The sequence below is a fragment of the Oncorhynchus keta genome, chromosome 22, assembly GCF_023373465.1.
Source record: "Oncorhynchus keta strain PuntledgeMale-10-30-2019 chromosome 22, Oket_V2, whole genome shotgun sequence".
NCBI classification, from domain to species: Eukaryota; Metazoa; Chordata; class Actinopteri; order Salmoniformes; family Salmonidae; genus Oncorhynchus; species Oncorhynchus keta.
The window spans coordinates 53,283,383-53,300,949 of NC_068442.1; the positions used below are offsets into that span (position 1 = coordinate 53,283,383).

A 17,567-nucleotide genomic window follows, 5' to 3' on the forward strand; every position below is an offset into this window, starting at 1 on the left:
AGGGTCAGATAGTCTGCCACAGTGTACTGTATCAGTCACAGGGGTCAGATAGTCTGCCACAGTGTACTGTATCAGTCACAGGGGTCAGATAGTCTGCCACAGTGTACTGTATCAGTCACAGGGGTCAGATAGTCTGCCACAGTGTGCTGTATCAGTCACAGGGGTCAGATAGTCTGCCACAGTGTACTGTATCAGTCACAGGGGTCAGATAGTCTGCCACAGTGTGCTGTATCAGTCACAGGGGTCAGATAGTCTGCCACAGTGTGCTGTATCAGTCACAGGGGTCAGATAGTCTGCCACAGTGTACTGTATCGGTCACAGGGGTCAGATAGTCTGCCACAGTGTACTGTATCAGTCACAGGGGTCAGATAGTCTGCCACAGTGTGCTGTATCAGTCACAGGGGTCAGATAGTCTGCCACAGTGTACTGTATCAGTCACAGGGGTCCATAGTCTGCCACAGTGTACTGTATCAGTCACAGGGGTCAGATAGTCTGCCACAGTGTACTGTATCAGTCACAGGGGTCAGATAGTCTGCCACAGTGTGCTGTATCAGTCACAGGGGTCAGATAGTCTGCCACAGTGTACTGTATCAGTCACCCTCAGATAGTCTGCCACAGTGTGCTGTATCAGTCACAGGGGTCAGATAGTCTGCCACTGTGTGCTGTATCAGTCACAGGGGTCAGATAGTCTGCCACTGTGTACTGTATCAGTCACCAGATAGTCTGCCACAGTGTGCTGTATCAGTCACCAGGGGTCAGATAGTCTGCCACAGTGTACTGTATCAGTCACAGGGGTCAGATAGTCTGCCACAGTGTGCTGTATCAGTCACAGGGGTCAGATAGTCTGCCACAGTGTGCTGTATCAGTCACAGGGGTCAGATAGTCTGCCACAGTGTGCTGTATCAGTCACAGGGGTCAGATAGTCTGCCACTGTGTGCTGTATCAGTCACAGGGGTCAGATAGTCTGCCACAGTGTGCTGTATCAGTCACAGGGGTCAGATAGTCTGCCACTGTGTGCTGTATCAGTCACAGGGGTCAGATAGTCTGCCACAGTGTGCTGTATCAGTCACAGGGGTCAGATAGTCTGCCACAGTGTGCTGTATCAGTCACAGGGGTCAGATAGTCTGCCACTGTGTGCTGTATCAGTCACAGGGGTCAGATAGTCTGCCACAGTGTGCTGTATCAGTCACAGGGGTCAGATAGTCTGCCACTGTGTGCTGTATCAGTCACCATCAGATAGTCTGCCACAGTGTGCTGTATCAGTCACAGGGGTCAGATAGTCTGCCACTGTGTGCTGTATCAGTCACAGGGGTCAGATAGTCTGCCACAGTGTGCTGTATCAGTCACAGGGTCAGATAGTCTGCCACTGTGTACTGTATCAGTCACAGGGGTCAGATAGTCTGCCACTGTGTGCTGTATCAGTCACAGGGGTCAGATAGTCTGCCACTGTGTGCTGTATCAGTCACAGGGGTCAGATAGTCTGCCACTGTGTGCTGTATCAGTCACAGGGGTCAGATAGTCTGCCACTGTGTGCTGTATCAGTCACAGGGGTCAGATAGTCTGCCACTGTGTGCTGTATCAGTCACAGGGGTCAGATAGTCTGCCACTGTGTGCTGTATCAGTCACAGGGGTCAGATAGTCTGCCACAGTGTGCTGTATCAGTCACAGGGGTCAGATAGTCTGCCACAGTGTACTGTACCAGTCACAGGGGTCAGATAGTCTGCCACAGTGTACTGAAGCACCCGGCCTCAGCCTACTTACACTCTAAAGTCAAATGTGTACTGTATCGGTCACAGGGGTCAGATAGTCTGCCACTGTGTGCTGTATCAGTCACAGGGAATAGTCTGCCACTGTGTGCTGTATCAGTCACAGGGGTCAGATAGTCTGCCACAGTGTGCTGTATCAGTCACAGGGGTCAGATAGTCTGCCACTGTGTGCTGTATCAGTCACAGGGTCAGATAGTCTGCCACTGTGTGCTGTATCAGTCACAGGGGTCAGATAGTCTGCCACTGTGTGCTGTATCAGTCACAGGGGTCAGATAGTCTGCCACTGTGTGCTGTATCAGTCACAGGGGTCAGATAGTCTGGCACTGTGTGCTGTATCAGTCACAGGGTCAGATAGTCTGCCACTGTGTGCTGTATCAGTCACAGGGGTCAGATAGTCTGCCACTGTGTGCTGTATCAGTCACAGGGGTCAGATAGTCTGCCACAGTGTGCTGTATCAGTCACAGGGGTCAGATAGTCTGCCACAGTGTACTGTACCAGTCACAGGGGTCAGATAGTCTGCCACAGTGTACTGAAGCACCCGGCCTCAGCCTACTTACACTCTAAAGTCAAATGTGTACTGTATCGGTCACAGGGGTCAGATAGTCTGCCACAGTCTGCCACAGTGTACTGTATCAGTCACAGGGCATTGATAGTATGCCACAGTGTACTGTATCGGTCACAGGGGTCAGATAGTCTGCCACAGTGTACTGTATCAGTCACAGGGGTCAGATAGTCTGCCACAGTGTACTGTATCAGTCACAGGGGGTCAGATAGTCTGCCACAGTGTACTGTACCAGTCACAGGGGTCAGATAGTCTGCCACAGTGTGCTATATCAGTCACAGGGGTCAGATAGTCTGCCACAGTGTACTGTACCAGTCACAGGGGTCAGATAGTATGCCACAGTGTACTGTACCAGTCACAGGGGTCAGATAGTCTGCCACAGTGTACTGTATCAGTCACAGGGTCAGATAGTCTGCCACAGTGTGCTGTATCAGTCACAGGGGTCAGATAGTCTGCACAGTGTACTGTATCAGTCACAGGGGTCAGATAGTCTGCCACAGTGTTTGTATCAGTCACAGGGGTCAGATAGTCTGCCACAGTGTACTGTACCAGTCACAGGGGTCAGATAGTCTGCCACAGTGTACTGTATCGGTCACAGGGGTCAGATAGTCTGCCACAGTGTGCTGTATCAGTCACAGGGGTCAGATAGTCTTCCACAGTATACTGTACCAGTCACAGGGGTCAGATAGTCTGCCACTGTGTGCTGTATCAGTCACAGGGGTCAGATAGTCTGCCACAGTGTGCTGTATCAGTCACAGGGGTCAGATAGTCTGCCACTGTGTGCTGTATCAGTCACAGGGGTCAGATAGTCTGCCACAGTGTACTGTATCAGTCACAGGGGTCAGATAGTCTGCCACAGTGTGCTGTATCAGTCACAGGGGTCAGATAGTCTGCCACAGTGTACTGTACCAGTCACAGGGGTCAGATAGTCTGCCACAGTGTACTGAAGCACCCGGCCTCAGCCTACTTACACTCTAAAGTCAAATGTGTACTGTATCGGTCACAGGGGTCAGATAGTCTGCCACAGTCTGCCACAGTGTACTGTATCAGTCACAGGGGTCAGATAGTATGCCACAGTGTACTGTATCGGTCACAGGGGTCAGATAGTCTGCCACAGTGTACTGTATCAGTCACAGGGGTCAGATAGTCTGCCACAGTGTACTGTATCAGTCACAGGGGTCAGATAGTCTGCCACAGTGTACTGTACCAGTCACAGGGGTCAGATAGTCTGCCACAGTGTGCTATATCAGTCACAGGGGTCAGATAGTCTGCCACAGTGTACTGTACCAGTCACAGGGGTCAGATAGTATGCCACAGTGTACTGTACCAGTCACAGGGGTCAGATAGTCTGCCACAGTGTACTGTATCAGTCACAGGGGTCAGATAGTCTGCCACAGTGTGCTGTATCAGTCACAGGGGGTCAGATAGTCTGCCACAGTGTACTGTATCAGTCACAGGGGTCAGATAGTCTGCCACAGTGTACTGTATCAGTCACAGGGGTCAGATAGTCTGCCACAGTGTACTGTACCAGTCACAGGGGTCAGATAGTCTGCCACAGTGTACTGTATCGGTCACAGGGGTCAGATAGTCTGCCACAGTGTGCTGTATCAGTCACAGGGGTCAGATAGTCTTCCACAGTATACTGTACCAGTCACAGGGGTCAGATAGTCTGCCACTGTGTGCTGTATCAGTCACAGGGGTCAGATAGTCTGCCACAGTGTACTGTATCAGTCACAGGGGTCAGATAGTCTGCCACAGTGTACTGTATCAGTCACAGGGGTCAGATAGTCTGCCACAGTGTGCTGTCTGTTTAGAGACAAATAGCATTGAAGTTTACTTTGATTTCTTGTGGTGTCTTTCCAATAGGTGATATTTTTCATTTTTCTTTGTGATAATTTGGTTGGGACAGATTTTCTGAGTGCTGTCCTGAAGCTCTAAGGCAGGGTTGCCCAACCCTCTTCCCGGAGATCTACTGTCCTGTGGGTTTTCAGCCCAACCCTCTTCCTGGAGATCTACTGTCCTGTAGGTTTTCAGTCCAACCCTTTTCCTGGAGATCTACCGTCCTGAAAACCTACAGGACGGGAGATCTCCAGGAAGAGAATTTAAATGATAACCTATAGGACAGTAGATCTCCAGGAAGAGGGTTGGACTGATTGATAACCTACAGGACAGTAGATCTCCAGGAAGAGGGTTGGACAGCCCTGCTCTGTGTGATTGGTTTGGGTTAGTGAACTGAGCCTCAGAACCAGCTGGTTGACTGCTGTCCTGAAGCTCTATGGCGCTGGTTTGGGTTAGTGAACTGAGCCTCAGAACCAGCTGGATGAGGGGACTCTTCTCTTGTTTCATCTCTTGACATTGTAGAGCTGTGTGATGGAATGTTATGGGGTCACTTGTTTTTAGATGGTTGTAAAATGTGATGTCTCTTTTTTCTATTTGAATAAGGAGGTGGTATTGACCCAATTCTGCTCTACATGCGTGATTTTGAGTTTTTCTTTGCACTTGCAATACACTCTTGCAAAATTCTGCATGCAGTAATTTCGATTGGATGTTTGTCCCATTCATGAATCATCGTCAGTAAATAGTGAACACCATACTTTGCTGCCAAAAAGAGTATTTAAAAAAAAAAGTTGGCAGATCCTAATAATATTCCTTTTAATGGAAACGAATGCTCTTCTTGCTTTGTCTCCCAGCTCGTTCACAGCCATGCAAAAGCTACACCTGTGTTGCTGACATTCAGTCCTAGATACGTGTAGTTTTTGGTCTGTTTTTTGGTCTCTTTGTATTTGTGATCTAGATTTCAGGACCTCTTGGAATAACCTAAAAAAAACAGAATATAATGATATCTGTCAGAGCCCAGGTTAATATCAGCCCTCTCTCTCGCTTTGTCTCTCTCTCGCTCATTTGACTTCAGAGTGTATTAGGGTGAGGCCCGGGTGCTTCAGACTGTTCTAGAGCCCTCTCTTTCTCTGGCTCTGCCGGCCTAGCATGCTTAATCTCTGCCTGTCTTTCTGTCTCTCTCTCTCTAACCTTCCTCACTCCCTCTAGTCATGAATGCTGAGCTGGCCCCTACAGACCCTCGCTGGGTGGGTGGATGGGCCTCCTCGTCTCCTCTGCCAGCCTAGCCCTGACCTCCATCCCATACTTCCTCTCTCCTCTCTCCCTCTAGTCACCAATGCTGAGCTGGCTCCTACAGACCCTCGCTGGGTGGGTGCGTGGTGGATGGGCCTCCTCGTCTCCTCTGCCAGCCTAGCCCTGACCTCCATCCCATACTTCCTCTCTCCTCTCTCCCTCTAGTCACCAACGCTGAGCTGGCCCCTACAGACCCTCGCTGGGTGGGTGCGTGGTGGATGGGTCTCCTCGTCTCCTCTGCCAGCCTAGCCCTGACCTCCATCCCATACTTCCTCTCTCCTCTCTCCCTCTAGTCACCAACGCTGAGCTGGCCCCTACAGACCCTCGCTGGGTGGGTGCGTGGTGGATGGGTCTCCTCGTCTCCTCTGCCAGCCTAGCCCTGACCTCCATCCCATACTTCCTCTCTCCTCTCTCCCTCTAGTCACCAACGCTGAGCTGGCCCCTACAGACCCTCGCTGGGTGGGTGGATGGGCCTCCTCGTCTCCTCTGCCAGCCTAGCCCTGACCTCCATCCCATACTTCCTCTCTCCTCTCTCCCTCCAGTCACCAACGCTGAGCTGGCCCCTACAGACCCTCGCTGGGTGGGTGCGTGGTGGATGGGCCTCCTCATCTCCTCTGCCAGCCTAGCTCTGACCTCCATCCCATACTTCCTCTCTCCTCTCTCCCTCTAGTCACCAACGCTGAGCTGGCTCCTACAGACCCTCGCTGGGTGGGTGCGTGGTGGATGGGCCTCCTCATCTCCTCTGCCAGCCTAGCTCTGACCTCCATCCCATACTTCCTCTCTCCTCTCTCCCTCCAGTCACCAATGCTGAGCTGGCTCCTACAGACCCTCGCTGGGTGGGTGCGTGGTGGATGGGTCTCCTCGTCTCCTCTGCCAGCCTAGCTCTGACCTCCATCCCATACTTCCTCTCTCCTCTCTCCCTCTAGTCACCAACGCTGAGCTGGCCCCTACAGACCCTCGCTGGGTGGGTGCGTGGTGGATGGGCCTCCTCGTCTCCTCTGCCAGCCTAGCCCTGACCTGCATCCCATACTTCCTCTCTCCTCTCTCCCTCCAGTCACCAACGCTGAGCTGGCCCCTACAGACCCTCGCTGGGTGGGTGCGTGGTGGATGGGCCTCCTCGTCTCCTCTGCCAGCCTAGCCCTGACCTCCATCCCATACTTCCTCTCTCCTCTCTCCCGCTAGTCACCAACGCTGAGCTGGCCCCTACAGACCCTCGCTGGGTGGGTGCGTGGTGGATGGGCCTCCTCATCTCCTCTGCCAGCCTAGCCCTGACCTCCATCCCATACTTCCTCTCTCCTCTCTCCCTCCAGTCACCAACGCTGAGCTGGCCCCTACAGACCCTCGCTGGGTGGGTGCGTGGTGGATGGGTCTCCTCGTCTCCTCTGCCAGCCTAGCCCTGACCTCCATCCCATACTTCCTCTCTCCTCTCTCCCTCTAGTCACCAACGCTGAGCTGGCTCCTACAGACCCTCGCTGGGTGGGTGCGTGGTGGATGGGTCTCCTCGTCTCCTCTGCCAGCCTAGCCCTGACCTCCATCCCATACTTCCTCTCTCCTCTCTCCCTCTAGTCACCAACGCTGAGCTGGCTCCTACAGACCCTCGCTGGGTGGGTGCGTGGTGGATGGGCCTCCTCATCTCCTCTGCCAGCCTAGCCCTGACCTCCATCCCGTACTTCCTCTCTCCTCTCTCCCTCTAGTCACCAACGCTGAGCTGGCCCCTACAGACCCTCGCTGGGTGGGTGCGTGGTGGATGGGTCTCCTCGTCTCCTCTGCCAGCCTAGCCCTGACCTCCATCCCATACTTCCTCTCTCCTCTCTCCCTCTAGTCACCAACGCTGAGCTGGCTCCTACAGACCCTCGCTGGGTGGGTGCGTGGTGGATGGGTCTCCTCGTCTCCTCTGCCAGCCTAGCCCTGACCTCCATCCCATACTTCCTCTCTCCTCTCTCCCTCTAGTCACCAACGCTGAGCTGGCTCCTACAGACCCTCGCTGGGTGGGTGCGTGGTGGATGGGTCTCCTCGTCTCCTCTGCCAGCCTAGCCCTGACCTCCATCCCATACTTCCTCTCTCCTCTCTCCCTCCAGTCACCAATGCTGAGCTGGCCCCTACAGACCCTCGCTGGGTGGGTGCGTGGTGGATGGGCCTCCTCGTCTCCTCTGCCAGCCTAGCCCTGACCTCCATCCCGTACTTCCTCTCTCCTCTCTTCCTCTAGTCACCAACGCTGAGCTGGCCCCTACAGACCCTCGCTGGGTGGGTGCGTGGTGGATGGGTCTCCTCGTCTCCTCTGCCAGCCTAGCCCTGACCTGCATCCCATACTTCCTCTCTCCTCTCTCCCTCTAGTCACCAACGCTGAGCTGGCCCCTACAGACCCTCGCTGGGTGGGTGCGTGGTGGATGGGTCTCCTCGTCTCCTCTGCCAGCCTAGCTCTGACCTCCATCCCATACTTCCTCTCTCCTCTCTCCCTCTAGTCACCAACGCTGAGCTGGCTCCTACAGACCCTCGCTGGGTGGGTGCGTGGTGGATGGGTCTCTCGTCTCCTCTGCCAGCCTAGCCCTGACCTCCATCCCATACTTCCTCTCTCCTCTCTCCCTCTAGTCACCAACGCTGAGCTGGCCCCTACAGACCCTCGCTGGGTGGGTGCGTGGTGGATGGGTCTCCTCGTCTCCTCTGCCAGCCTAGCCCTGACCTCCATCCCATACTTCCTCTCTCCTCTCTCCCTCTAGTCACCAACGCTGAGCTGGCCCCTACAGACCCTCGCTGGGTGGGTGCGTGGTGGATGGGTCTCCTCGTCTCCTCTGCCAGCCTAGCCCTGACCTCCATCCCATACTTCCTCTCTCCTCTCTCCCTCTAGTCACCAACGCTGAGCTGGCTCCTACAGACCCTCGCTGGGTGGGTGCGTGGTGGATGGGTCTCCTCGTCTCCTCTGCCAGCCTAGCCCTGACCTCCATCCCATACTTCCTCTCTCCTCTCTCCCTCTAGTCACCAACGCTGAGCTGGCTCCTACAGACCCTCGCTGGGTGGGTGCGTGGTGGATGGGTCTCCTCGTCTCCTCTGCCAGCCTAGCCCTGACCTCCATCCCATACTTCTTCTTTCCTCGCAGCATGCCACTGGAAGGCAATGTAGGTTACACTCTCTCACTAAAGTTCACATCCCAAAATGGCACCCTATTCCCTACACAGGGCCCCATATGGCTCTGATCAAAAGTAGTGCACTATGTAGGGAAAAGGGTGTCGTTTGGGATGCAAGCATAAATGCTTTTTTGGTCCTTCTGTAGCTCAGTTGGTAGAGCATGGCGCTTGTAACGCCAGGGTTTTGGGTTCAATCCCCGGGACCACCCATACGTAGAATGTATGCACACATGACTGTAAGTCGCTTTGGATAAAAGCGTCTGCTAAATGGCATATATTATTATTATTATTATTATTATATTATTATATTATTATATTATTATTATTATTATTATTATATTATTTTATACACTGCTTGTGTTATAAATGGGTCTTGGCTGTTTTAGGAAGTCTTTATGTAGGTAACCAGCAAATAAGGTATTACTGAAATGTCCTTGTAAACAACATTTCCAAAACATCAAGGACAAAGAAAGCAGTGCTCGGTTATTTTACTTCATTCTTCTTGTGAGAATAATAAATATCTTCCTCAGGGGAAGAATTAAGGTTGTAAGACCGGGTCCCAGACATTAATATATATTATGTATTGTGGTATTTCATTATTTTGAATGACGTGAATAGCTAGAGCTTGAAAATTGATATTGTCTGGGAAAATAAAAAATAAGAAAATAAGTTTATTTTCATTCAGGTTATACTGACCTCTTCTGGCTTGAAGCCAGCAGTGCAACTGATCATTTTAGCTGCCATGTACTGTTGATTGAAATGAACTAAGCTGGAATGTTATTGTGAGGGTGATAAAGACAATATGACACCGATGTCAATGAAAATCCGCAGATGACTTGGAGGTACACAGCACACTTCCTCGCCTTTTCGTCACGAGCCGTCAGTCCGTTACTGATACCGGATTTTGAACAGGGTTGTTAGCATTTGCATTAACATTAGCATTGGCATTTGCATTAGCATTGGCATTAACATTAACATTAGCATTAGCATTAGCATTAGCATTGGCATTGGCATTGGCATTAGCATTAGCATTAGCATTGGCATTAACATTGGCATTGGCATTGGCATTAACATTAGCATTGGCATTAGCATTGGCATTGGCATTAACATTAGCATTGGCATTAACATTAGCATTTGCATTAACATTAGCATTGGCCTTTGCATTAGCATTAAAAAATAAAATGTATTGCCCCAACTTAGCTCAAAATCTAGGCATCAGATAAGAACTACAGCATCCATAAAGTGACCATTAGACTTGCCACCTACGTTTTGTAGGGACAATAGTTTTGATTAAATGTATAATTTATCTCTCTCACATACTCAGTTCTGTCCATTTATGAATCAACGATGTGCTACCTTTTTTTGTAGCATTTCTGACAATGCTAACACATTTTCCGCCAAAATCTCACCCTCTCAAACAGGGTCAAGGCACTTAGGTTGCCTAGCAACAGCGCTAGTAGCTAGCTAACACCAGTCGGATAAGAGGCAAGCTACACGCAAACGAAGCCAGCTATATTTTGCTATGGAAGGTTTTTCACATGGCTGAAGTCATCTGTGTAAACTATTGGCCTTGACACTTGCGTGTAATCAGAGAACAAACCTAAACAAACCTAAAGACAAAGACAAGCTAGAGAATGGTCCCTTTGGTGCTATTGCCAGTTACCTAGCCAACATTACGTTATCCAGAGTCCTAGTTAGTTAGTTACCTATCCTAGCTGCCTGTGTACCAGAGTCCTAGTTAGTTAGTTACCTATCCTTGCTGCCTGTGTACTAGAGTCCTAGTTAGTTAGTTACCTATCCCTACTGCCTGTGTACCAGAGTCCTAGTTAGTTAGTTACCTATCCCTGCTGCCTGTGTACCAGAGTCCTAGTTAGTTAGTTACCTATCCCTACTGCCTGTGTACCAGAGTCCTAGTTAGTTAGTTACCTATCCTAGCTGCCTGTGTACCAGAGTCCTAGTTAGTTAGTTACCTATCCCTACTGCCTGTGTACCAGAGTCCTAGTTAGTTAGTTACCTATCCCTACTGCCTGTGTACCAGAGTCCTAGTTAGTTAGTTACCTATCCCTGCTGCTGTGTACCAGAGTCCTAGTTAGTTAGTTACCTATCCCTGCTGCTGTGTACCAGAGTCCTAGTTAGTTAGTTACCTATCCCTACTGCCTGTGTACCAGAGTCCTAGTTAGTTAGTTACCTATCCCTACTGCTGTGTACCAGAGTCCTAGTTAGTTAGTTACCTATCCCTACTGCCTGTGTACCAGAGTCCTAGTTAGTTAGTTACCTATCCCTACTGCCTGTGTACCAGAGTCCTAGTTAGTTAGTTACCTATCCCTAGTTAGTTAGTTACTGCCTGTGTACCAGAGTCCTAGTTAGTTAGTTACCTATCCCTGCTGCCTGTGTACCAGAGTCCTAGTTAGTTAGTTACCTATCCCTACTGCCTGTGTACCAGAGTCCTAGTTAGTTAGTTACCTATCCCTGCTGCCTGTGTACCAGAGTCCTAGTTAGTTAGTTACCTATCCCTGCTGCCTGTGTACCAGAGTCCTAGTTAGTTAGTTACCTATCCCTGCTGCCTGTGTACCAGAGTCCTAGTTAGTTAGTTACCTATCCCTGCTGCTGTGTACCAGAGTCCTAGTTAGTTAGTTACCTATCCCTGCTGCCTGTGTACCAGAGTCCTAGTTAGTTAGTTACCTATCCCTACTGCCTGTGTACCAGAGTCCTAGTTAGTTAGTTACCTATCCCTGCTGCCTGTGTACCAGAGTCCTAGTTAGTTAGTTACCTATCCCTGCTGCCTGTGTACCAGAGTCCTAGTTAGTTAGTTACCTATCCCTGCTGTGTACCAGAGTCCTAGTTAGTTAGTTACCTATCCCTACTGCCTGTGTACCAGAGTCCTAGTTAGTTAGTTACCTATCCTTGCTGCCTGTGTACTAGAGTCCTAGTTAGTTAGTTACCTATCCCTGCTGCCTGTGTACCAGAGTCCTAGTTAGTTACCTATCCCTGCTGCTGTGTACCAGAGTCCTAGTTAGTTAGTTACCTATCCCTGCTGCTGTGTACCAGAGTCCTAGTTAGTTAGTTACCTATCCCTACCTACTGCCTGTGTACCAGAGTCCTAGTTAGTTAGTTACCTATCCCTGCTGCTGTGTACCAGAGTCCTAGTTAGTTAGTTACCTATCCCTACTGCCTGTGTACAGAGTCCTAGTTAGTTAGTTACCTATCCCTGCTGCTGTGTACCAGAGTCCTAGTTAGTTAGTTACCTATCCCTACTGCCTGTGTACCAGAGTCCTAGTTAGTTAGTTACCTATCCCTGCTGCTGTGTACCAGAGTCCTAGTTAGTTAGTTACCTATCCCTACTGCCTGTGTACCAGAGTCCTAGTTAGTTAGTTACCTATCCCTACTGCCTGTGTACCAGAGTCCTAGTTAGTTAGCTTACCAGAGTAGTCCCCCTACTGCCTGTGTACCAGAGTCCTAGTTAGTTAGTTACCTATCCCTGCTGACTGTACCAGAGTCCTAGTTAGTTAGTTACCTATCCCTACTGCTGTGTACCAGAGTCCTAGTTAGTTAGTTACCTATCCCTACTGCCTGTGTACCAGAGTCCTAGTTAGTTAGTTACCTATCCCTGCTGTGTACTGTGTACCAGAGTCCTAGTTAGTTAGTTACCTATCCCTGCTGCCTGTGTACCAGAGTCCTAGTTAGTTAGTTACCTATCCCTACTGCTGTGTACCAGAGTCCTAGTTAGTTAGTTACCTATCCCTACTGCCTGTGTACCAGAGTCCTAGTTAGTTAGTTACCTATCCCTACTGCTGTGTAGCTGTGTGTACCAGAGTCCTAGTTAGTTAGTTACCTATCCCTGCTGCTGTGTACCAGAGTCCTAGTTAGTTAGTTACCTATCCCTACTGCCTGTGTACCAGAGTCCTAGTTAGTTAGTTACCTATCCCTGCTGCTGTGTACCAGAGTCCTAGTTAGTTAGTTACCTATCCCTACTGCCTGTGTACCAGAGTCCTAGTTAGTTAGTTACCTATCCCTGCTGCTGTGTACCAGAGTCCTAGTTAGTTAGTTACCTATCCCTGCTGCTGTGTACCAGAGTCCTAGTTAGTTAGTTACCTATCTACTGCCTGTGTACTGTTAGTTAGTTACCTATCCCTGCTGTGTGTACTCCTAGTTAGTTAGTACCATCCCTACTGAGTCCTAGTTAGTTAGTTACCTATCCCTGCTGCTGTGTACCAGAGTCCTAGTTAGTTAGTTACCTATCCCTACTGCCTGTGTACCAGAGTCCTAGTTAGTTAGTTACCTATCCCTGCTGCTGTGTACCAGAGTCCTAGTTAGTTAGTTACCTATCCCTGCTGTGTACCAGAGTCCTAGTTAGTTAGTTACCTATCCCTACTGCCTGTGTACCAGAGTCCTAGTTAGTTAGTTACCTATCCCTGCTGCTGTGTACCAGAGTCCTAGTTAGTTAGTTACCTATCCCTACTGCCTGTGTACCAGAGTCCTAGTTAGTTAGTTACCTATCCCTGCTGCTGTGTACCAGAGTCCTAGTTAGTTAGTTACCTATCCCCTAGTGTTACCTATCCCTGCTGTGTACCAGAGTCCTAGTTAGTTAGTTACCTATCCCTGCTGCTGTGTACCAGAGTCCTAGTTAGTTAGTTACCTATCCCTACTGCCTGTGTACCAGAGTCCTAGTTAGTTAGTTACCTATCCCTGCTGCTGTGTACCAGAGTCCTAGTTAGTTAGTTACCTATCCCTACTGCCTGTGTACCAGAGTCCTAGTTAGTTAGTTACCTATCCCTGCTGCCTGTGTACCAGAGTCCTAGTTAGTTAGTTACCTATCCCTGCTGTCTGTGTACCAGAGTCCTAGTTAGTTAGTTACCTATCCCTGCTGCTGTGTACCAGAGTCCTAGTTAGTTAGTTACCTATCCCTACTGCCTGTGTACCAGAGTCCTAGTTAGTTAGTTACCTATCCCTACTGCCTGTGTACCAGAGTCCTAGTTAGTTAGTTACCTATCCCTACTGCCTGTGTACCAGAGTCCTAGTTAGTTAGTTACCTATCCCTGCTGTGTACCAGAGTCCTAGTTAGTTAGTTACCTATCCCTACTGCCTGTGTACCAGAGTCCTAGTTAGTTAGTTACCTATCCCTGCTGCTGTGTACCAGAGTCCTAGTTAGTTAGTTACCTATCCCTACTGCCTGTGTACCAGAGTCCTAGTTAGTTAGTTACCTATCCCTGCTGCTGTGTACCAGAGTCCTAGTTAGTTAGTTACCTATCCCTACTGCCTGTGTACCAGAGTCCTAGTTAGTTAGTTACCTATCCCTGCTGCTGTGTACCAGAGTCCTAGTTAGTTAGTTACCTATCCCTGCTGCTGTGTACCAGAGTCCTAGTTAGTTAGTTACCTATCCCTACTGCCTGTGTACCAGAGTCCTAGTTAGTTAGTTACCTATCCCTGCTGCCTGTGTACCAGAGTCCTAGTTAGTTAGTTACCTATCCCTACTGCCTGTGTACCAGAGTCCTAGTTAGTTAGTTACCTATCGCTGCTGCTGTGTACCAGAGTCCTAGAAATGGACCGATAGAAGTATAAAAGCGGTTCCTGCAGATGCAGGCCACACCCTTCTCTATCTTGCTACTAATTGGAGGAGACTGGATGCTCTCCTTCAGTTGAACTCCACCCCTACGGTGACATCACTGGGACACACTTGCTTAATGGCAAGGTGGTGGATTGTGTTCCCTGAAATGTGTACACCAGCTGATTGACGGAGCGCAGGATCTCAATACACTTGTTTATCTTCCGGTCCCCTCTGGAACATCCATCCGCTGTGCGATATCAGAGGAGACCACCGTTGTCCCACAGGACCCATCTCAATACACTAGTTTATCTTCTGGTCCCCTCTGGAACATCCATCCGCTGTGCGATATCAGAGGAGACCACCGTTGTCCCACAGGACCCATCTCAATACACTAGTTTATCTTCCGGTCCCCTCTGGAACATCCAGCTAATCCGCTGATATCAGAGGAGACCACCGTTGTCCCACAGGACCCATCTCAATACACTAGTTTATCTTCTGGTCCCCTCTGCAACATCCATCCGCTGTGCGATATCAGAGGAGACCACCGTTGTCCCACAGGACCCATCTCAATACACTAGTTTATCTTCCGGTCCCCTCTGGAACATCCATCCGCTGTGCGATATCAGAGGAGACCACCGTTGTCCCACAGGACCCATCTCAATACACTAGTTTTTCTTCTGGTCCCCTCTGGAACATCCAGCTAATCCGCTGATATCAGAGGAGACCACCGTTGTCCCACAGGACCCATCTCAATACACTAGTTTATCTTCCGGTCCCCTCTGGAACATCCAGCTAATCCGCTGATATCAGAGGAGACCACCGTTGTCCCACAGGACCCATCTCAATACACTAGTTTATCTTCCGGTCCCCTCTGGAACATCCAGCTAATCCGCTGATATCAGAGGAGACCACCGTTGTCCCACAGGACCCATCTCAATACACTAGTTTATCTTCTGGTCCCCTCTGCAACATCCATCCGCTGTGCGATATCAGAGGAGACCACCGTTGTCCCACAGGACCCATCTCAATACACTAGTTTATCTTCTGGTCCCCTCTGGAACATCCAGCTAATCCGCTGATATCAGAGGAGACCACCGTTGTCCCACAGGACCCATCTCAATACACTAGTTTATCTTCTGGTCCCCTCTGGAACATCCATCCGCTGTGCGATATCAGAGGAGACCACCGTTGTCCCACAGGACCCATCTCAATACACTAGTTTATCTTCTGGTCCCCTCTGGAACATCCATCCGCTGTGCGATATCAGAGGAGACCACCGTTGTCCCACAGGACCCATCTCAATACACTAGTTTATCTTCCGGTCCCCTCTGGAACATCCAGCTAATCCGCTGATATCAGAGGAGACCACCGTTGTCCCACAGGACCCATCTCAATACACTAGTTTATCTTCTGGTCCCCTCTGGAACATCCATCCGCTGTGCGATATCAGAGGAGACCACCGTTGTCCCACAGGACCCATCTCAATACACTAGTTTATCTTCCGGTCCCCTCTGGAACATCCATCCGCTGTGCGATATCAGAGGAGACCACCGTTGTCCCACAGGACCCATCTCAATACACTAGTTTATCTTCTGGTCCCCTCTGCAACATCCATCCGCTGTGCGATATCAGAGGAGACCACCGTTGTCCCACAGGACCCATCTCAATACACTAGTTTATCTTCTGGTCCCCTCTGGAACATCCATCCGCTGATATCAGAGGAGACCACCGTTGTCCCACAGGACCCATCTCAATACACTAGTTTATCTTCCGGTCCCCTCTGCAACATCCATCCGCTGTGCGATATCAGAGGAGACCACCGTTGTCCCACAGGACCCATCTCAATACACTAGTTTATCTTCTGGTCCCCTCTGGAACATCCATCCGCTGTGCGATATCAGAGGAGACCACCGTTGTCCCACAGGACCCATCTCAATACACTAGTTTATCTTCCGGTCCCCTCTGGAACATCCAGCTAATCCGCTGATATCAGAGGAGACCACCGTTGTCCCACAGGACCCATCTCAATACACTAGTTTATCTTCCGGTCCCCTCTGGAACATCCAGCTAATCCGCTGATATCAGAGGAGACCACCGTTGTCCCACAGGACCCATCTCAATACACTAGTTTATCTTCTGGTCCCCTCTGGAACATCCAGCTAATCCGCTGATATCAGAGGAGACCACCGTTGTCCCACGGGAAACATTCTCTGTAGTGTGTTGTGTAATTTATGTTGCATAAATCACCTTCCGGTGTTTGAGAAAGTTTTAACCTTAAAGCAACCTGCATACACACAGTTTAAAGTAATAGACCAACATAGCCACTGTAGTAGGTCAAATGTGTGTGCTGGAAAACCTTGGTAGAGCATGGGTGGAGTAGGCATTGTGGTGCTGTAAGACCTTGGTAGAGCATGGGTGGAGTAGGCATTGTGGTGCTGTAAAACCTTGGTAGAGCATGGGTGGAGTAGGCATTGTGGTGCTGGAAAACCTTGGTAGAGCATGGGTGGAGTAGGCATTGTGGTGCTGGAAAACCTTGGTAGAGCATGGGTGGAGTAGGCATTGTGGTGCTGTAAAACCTTGGTAGAGCATGGGTGGAGTAGGCATTGTGGTGCTGTAAAACCTTGGTAGAGCATGGGTGGAGTAGGCATCGTGGTGCTGGAAAACCTTGGTAGAGCATGGGTGGAGTAGGCATCTTGGTGCTAGTAAACCTTGGTAGAGCATGGGTGGAGTAGGCATTGTGGTGCTGTAAAACCTTGGTAGAGCATGGGTGGAGTAGGCATTGTGGTGCTAGTAAACCTTGGTAGAGCATGGGTGGAGTAGGCATTGTGGTGCTGTAAAACCTTGGTAGAGCATGGGTGGAGTAGGCATCTTGGTGCTAGTAAACCTTGGTAGAGCATGGGTGGAGTAGGCATTGTGGTGCTGTAAAACCTTGGTAGAGCATGGGTGGAGTAGGCATCTTGGTGCTAGTAAACCTTGGTAGAGCATGGGTGGAGTAGGCATCTTGGTGCTGGTAAACCTTGGTAGAGCATGGGTGGAGTAGGCATTGTGGTGCTGTAAAACCTTGTAGGGGAGCATGGGTGGAGTAGGCATCTTGGTGCTAGTAAACCTTGGTAGAGCATGGGTGGAGTAGGCATCGTGGTGCTGGTAAACCTTGGTAGAGCATGGGTGGAGTAGGCATTGTGGTGCTGTAAAACCTTGGTAGAGCATGGGTGGAGTAGGCATTGTGGTGCAGTAAAACCTTGGTAGAGCATGGGTGGAGTAGGCATCGTGGTGCTGGAAAACCTTGGTAGAGCATGGGTGGAGTAGGCATTGTGGTGCTGTAAAACCTTGGTAGAGCATGGGTGGAGTAGGCATTGTGGTGCTGTAAAACCTTGGTAGAGCATGGGTGGAGTAGGCATCGTGGTGCTGGAAAACCTTGGTAGAGCATGGGTGGAGTAGGCATC

At 50.1% G+C, this 17,567-nt stretch overlaps 1 protein-coding gene and 1 long non-coding RNA gene across 5 annotated transcripts in view; one reads left to right on the plus strand and one right to left on the minus strand.

Annotated features, from left to right (window-relative positions):
* Positions 1-17,567, plus strand: part of LOC118378883 (solute carrier organic anion transporter family member 2A1) — a 101,757-nt gene that overhangs the window by 50,208 nt on the left and 33,982 nt on the right. The window contains exon 8 of the mRNA XM_052475815.1: positions 8,431-8,570. Within this exon, the coding sequence (XP_052331775.1) occupies positions 8,431-8,570 (140 nt within the window). The remainder of the gene's footprint in view (positions 1-8,430; positions 8,571-17,567) is intronic.
* Positions 5,534-8,257, minus strand: LOC127910724 (uncharacterized). Of its 4 annotated transcripts, none has more exons than XR_008075976.1 (3): positions 8,010-8,257; positions 6,347-6,474; positions 5,534-5,841 (listed from the first exon to the last, which is right to left on the minus strand). It is a non-coding gene; the product is annotated as an uncharacterized LOC127910724 (long non-coding RNA). The 4 variants fall into 4 exon arrangements; XR_008075975.1 differs by lacking the exon at positions 8,010-8,257 and adding an exon at positions 7,243-7,600 and having other exon boundaries at positions 5,534-5,713; XR_008075973.1 differs by lacking the exon at positions 8,010-8,257 and adding an exon at positions 7,243-7,600.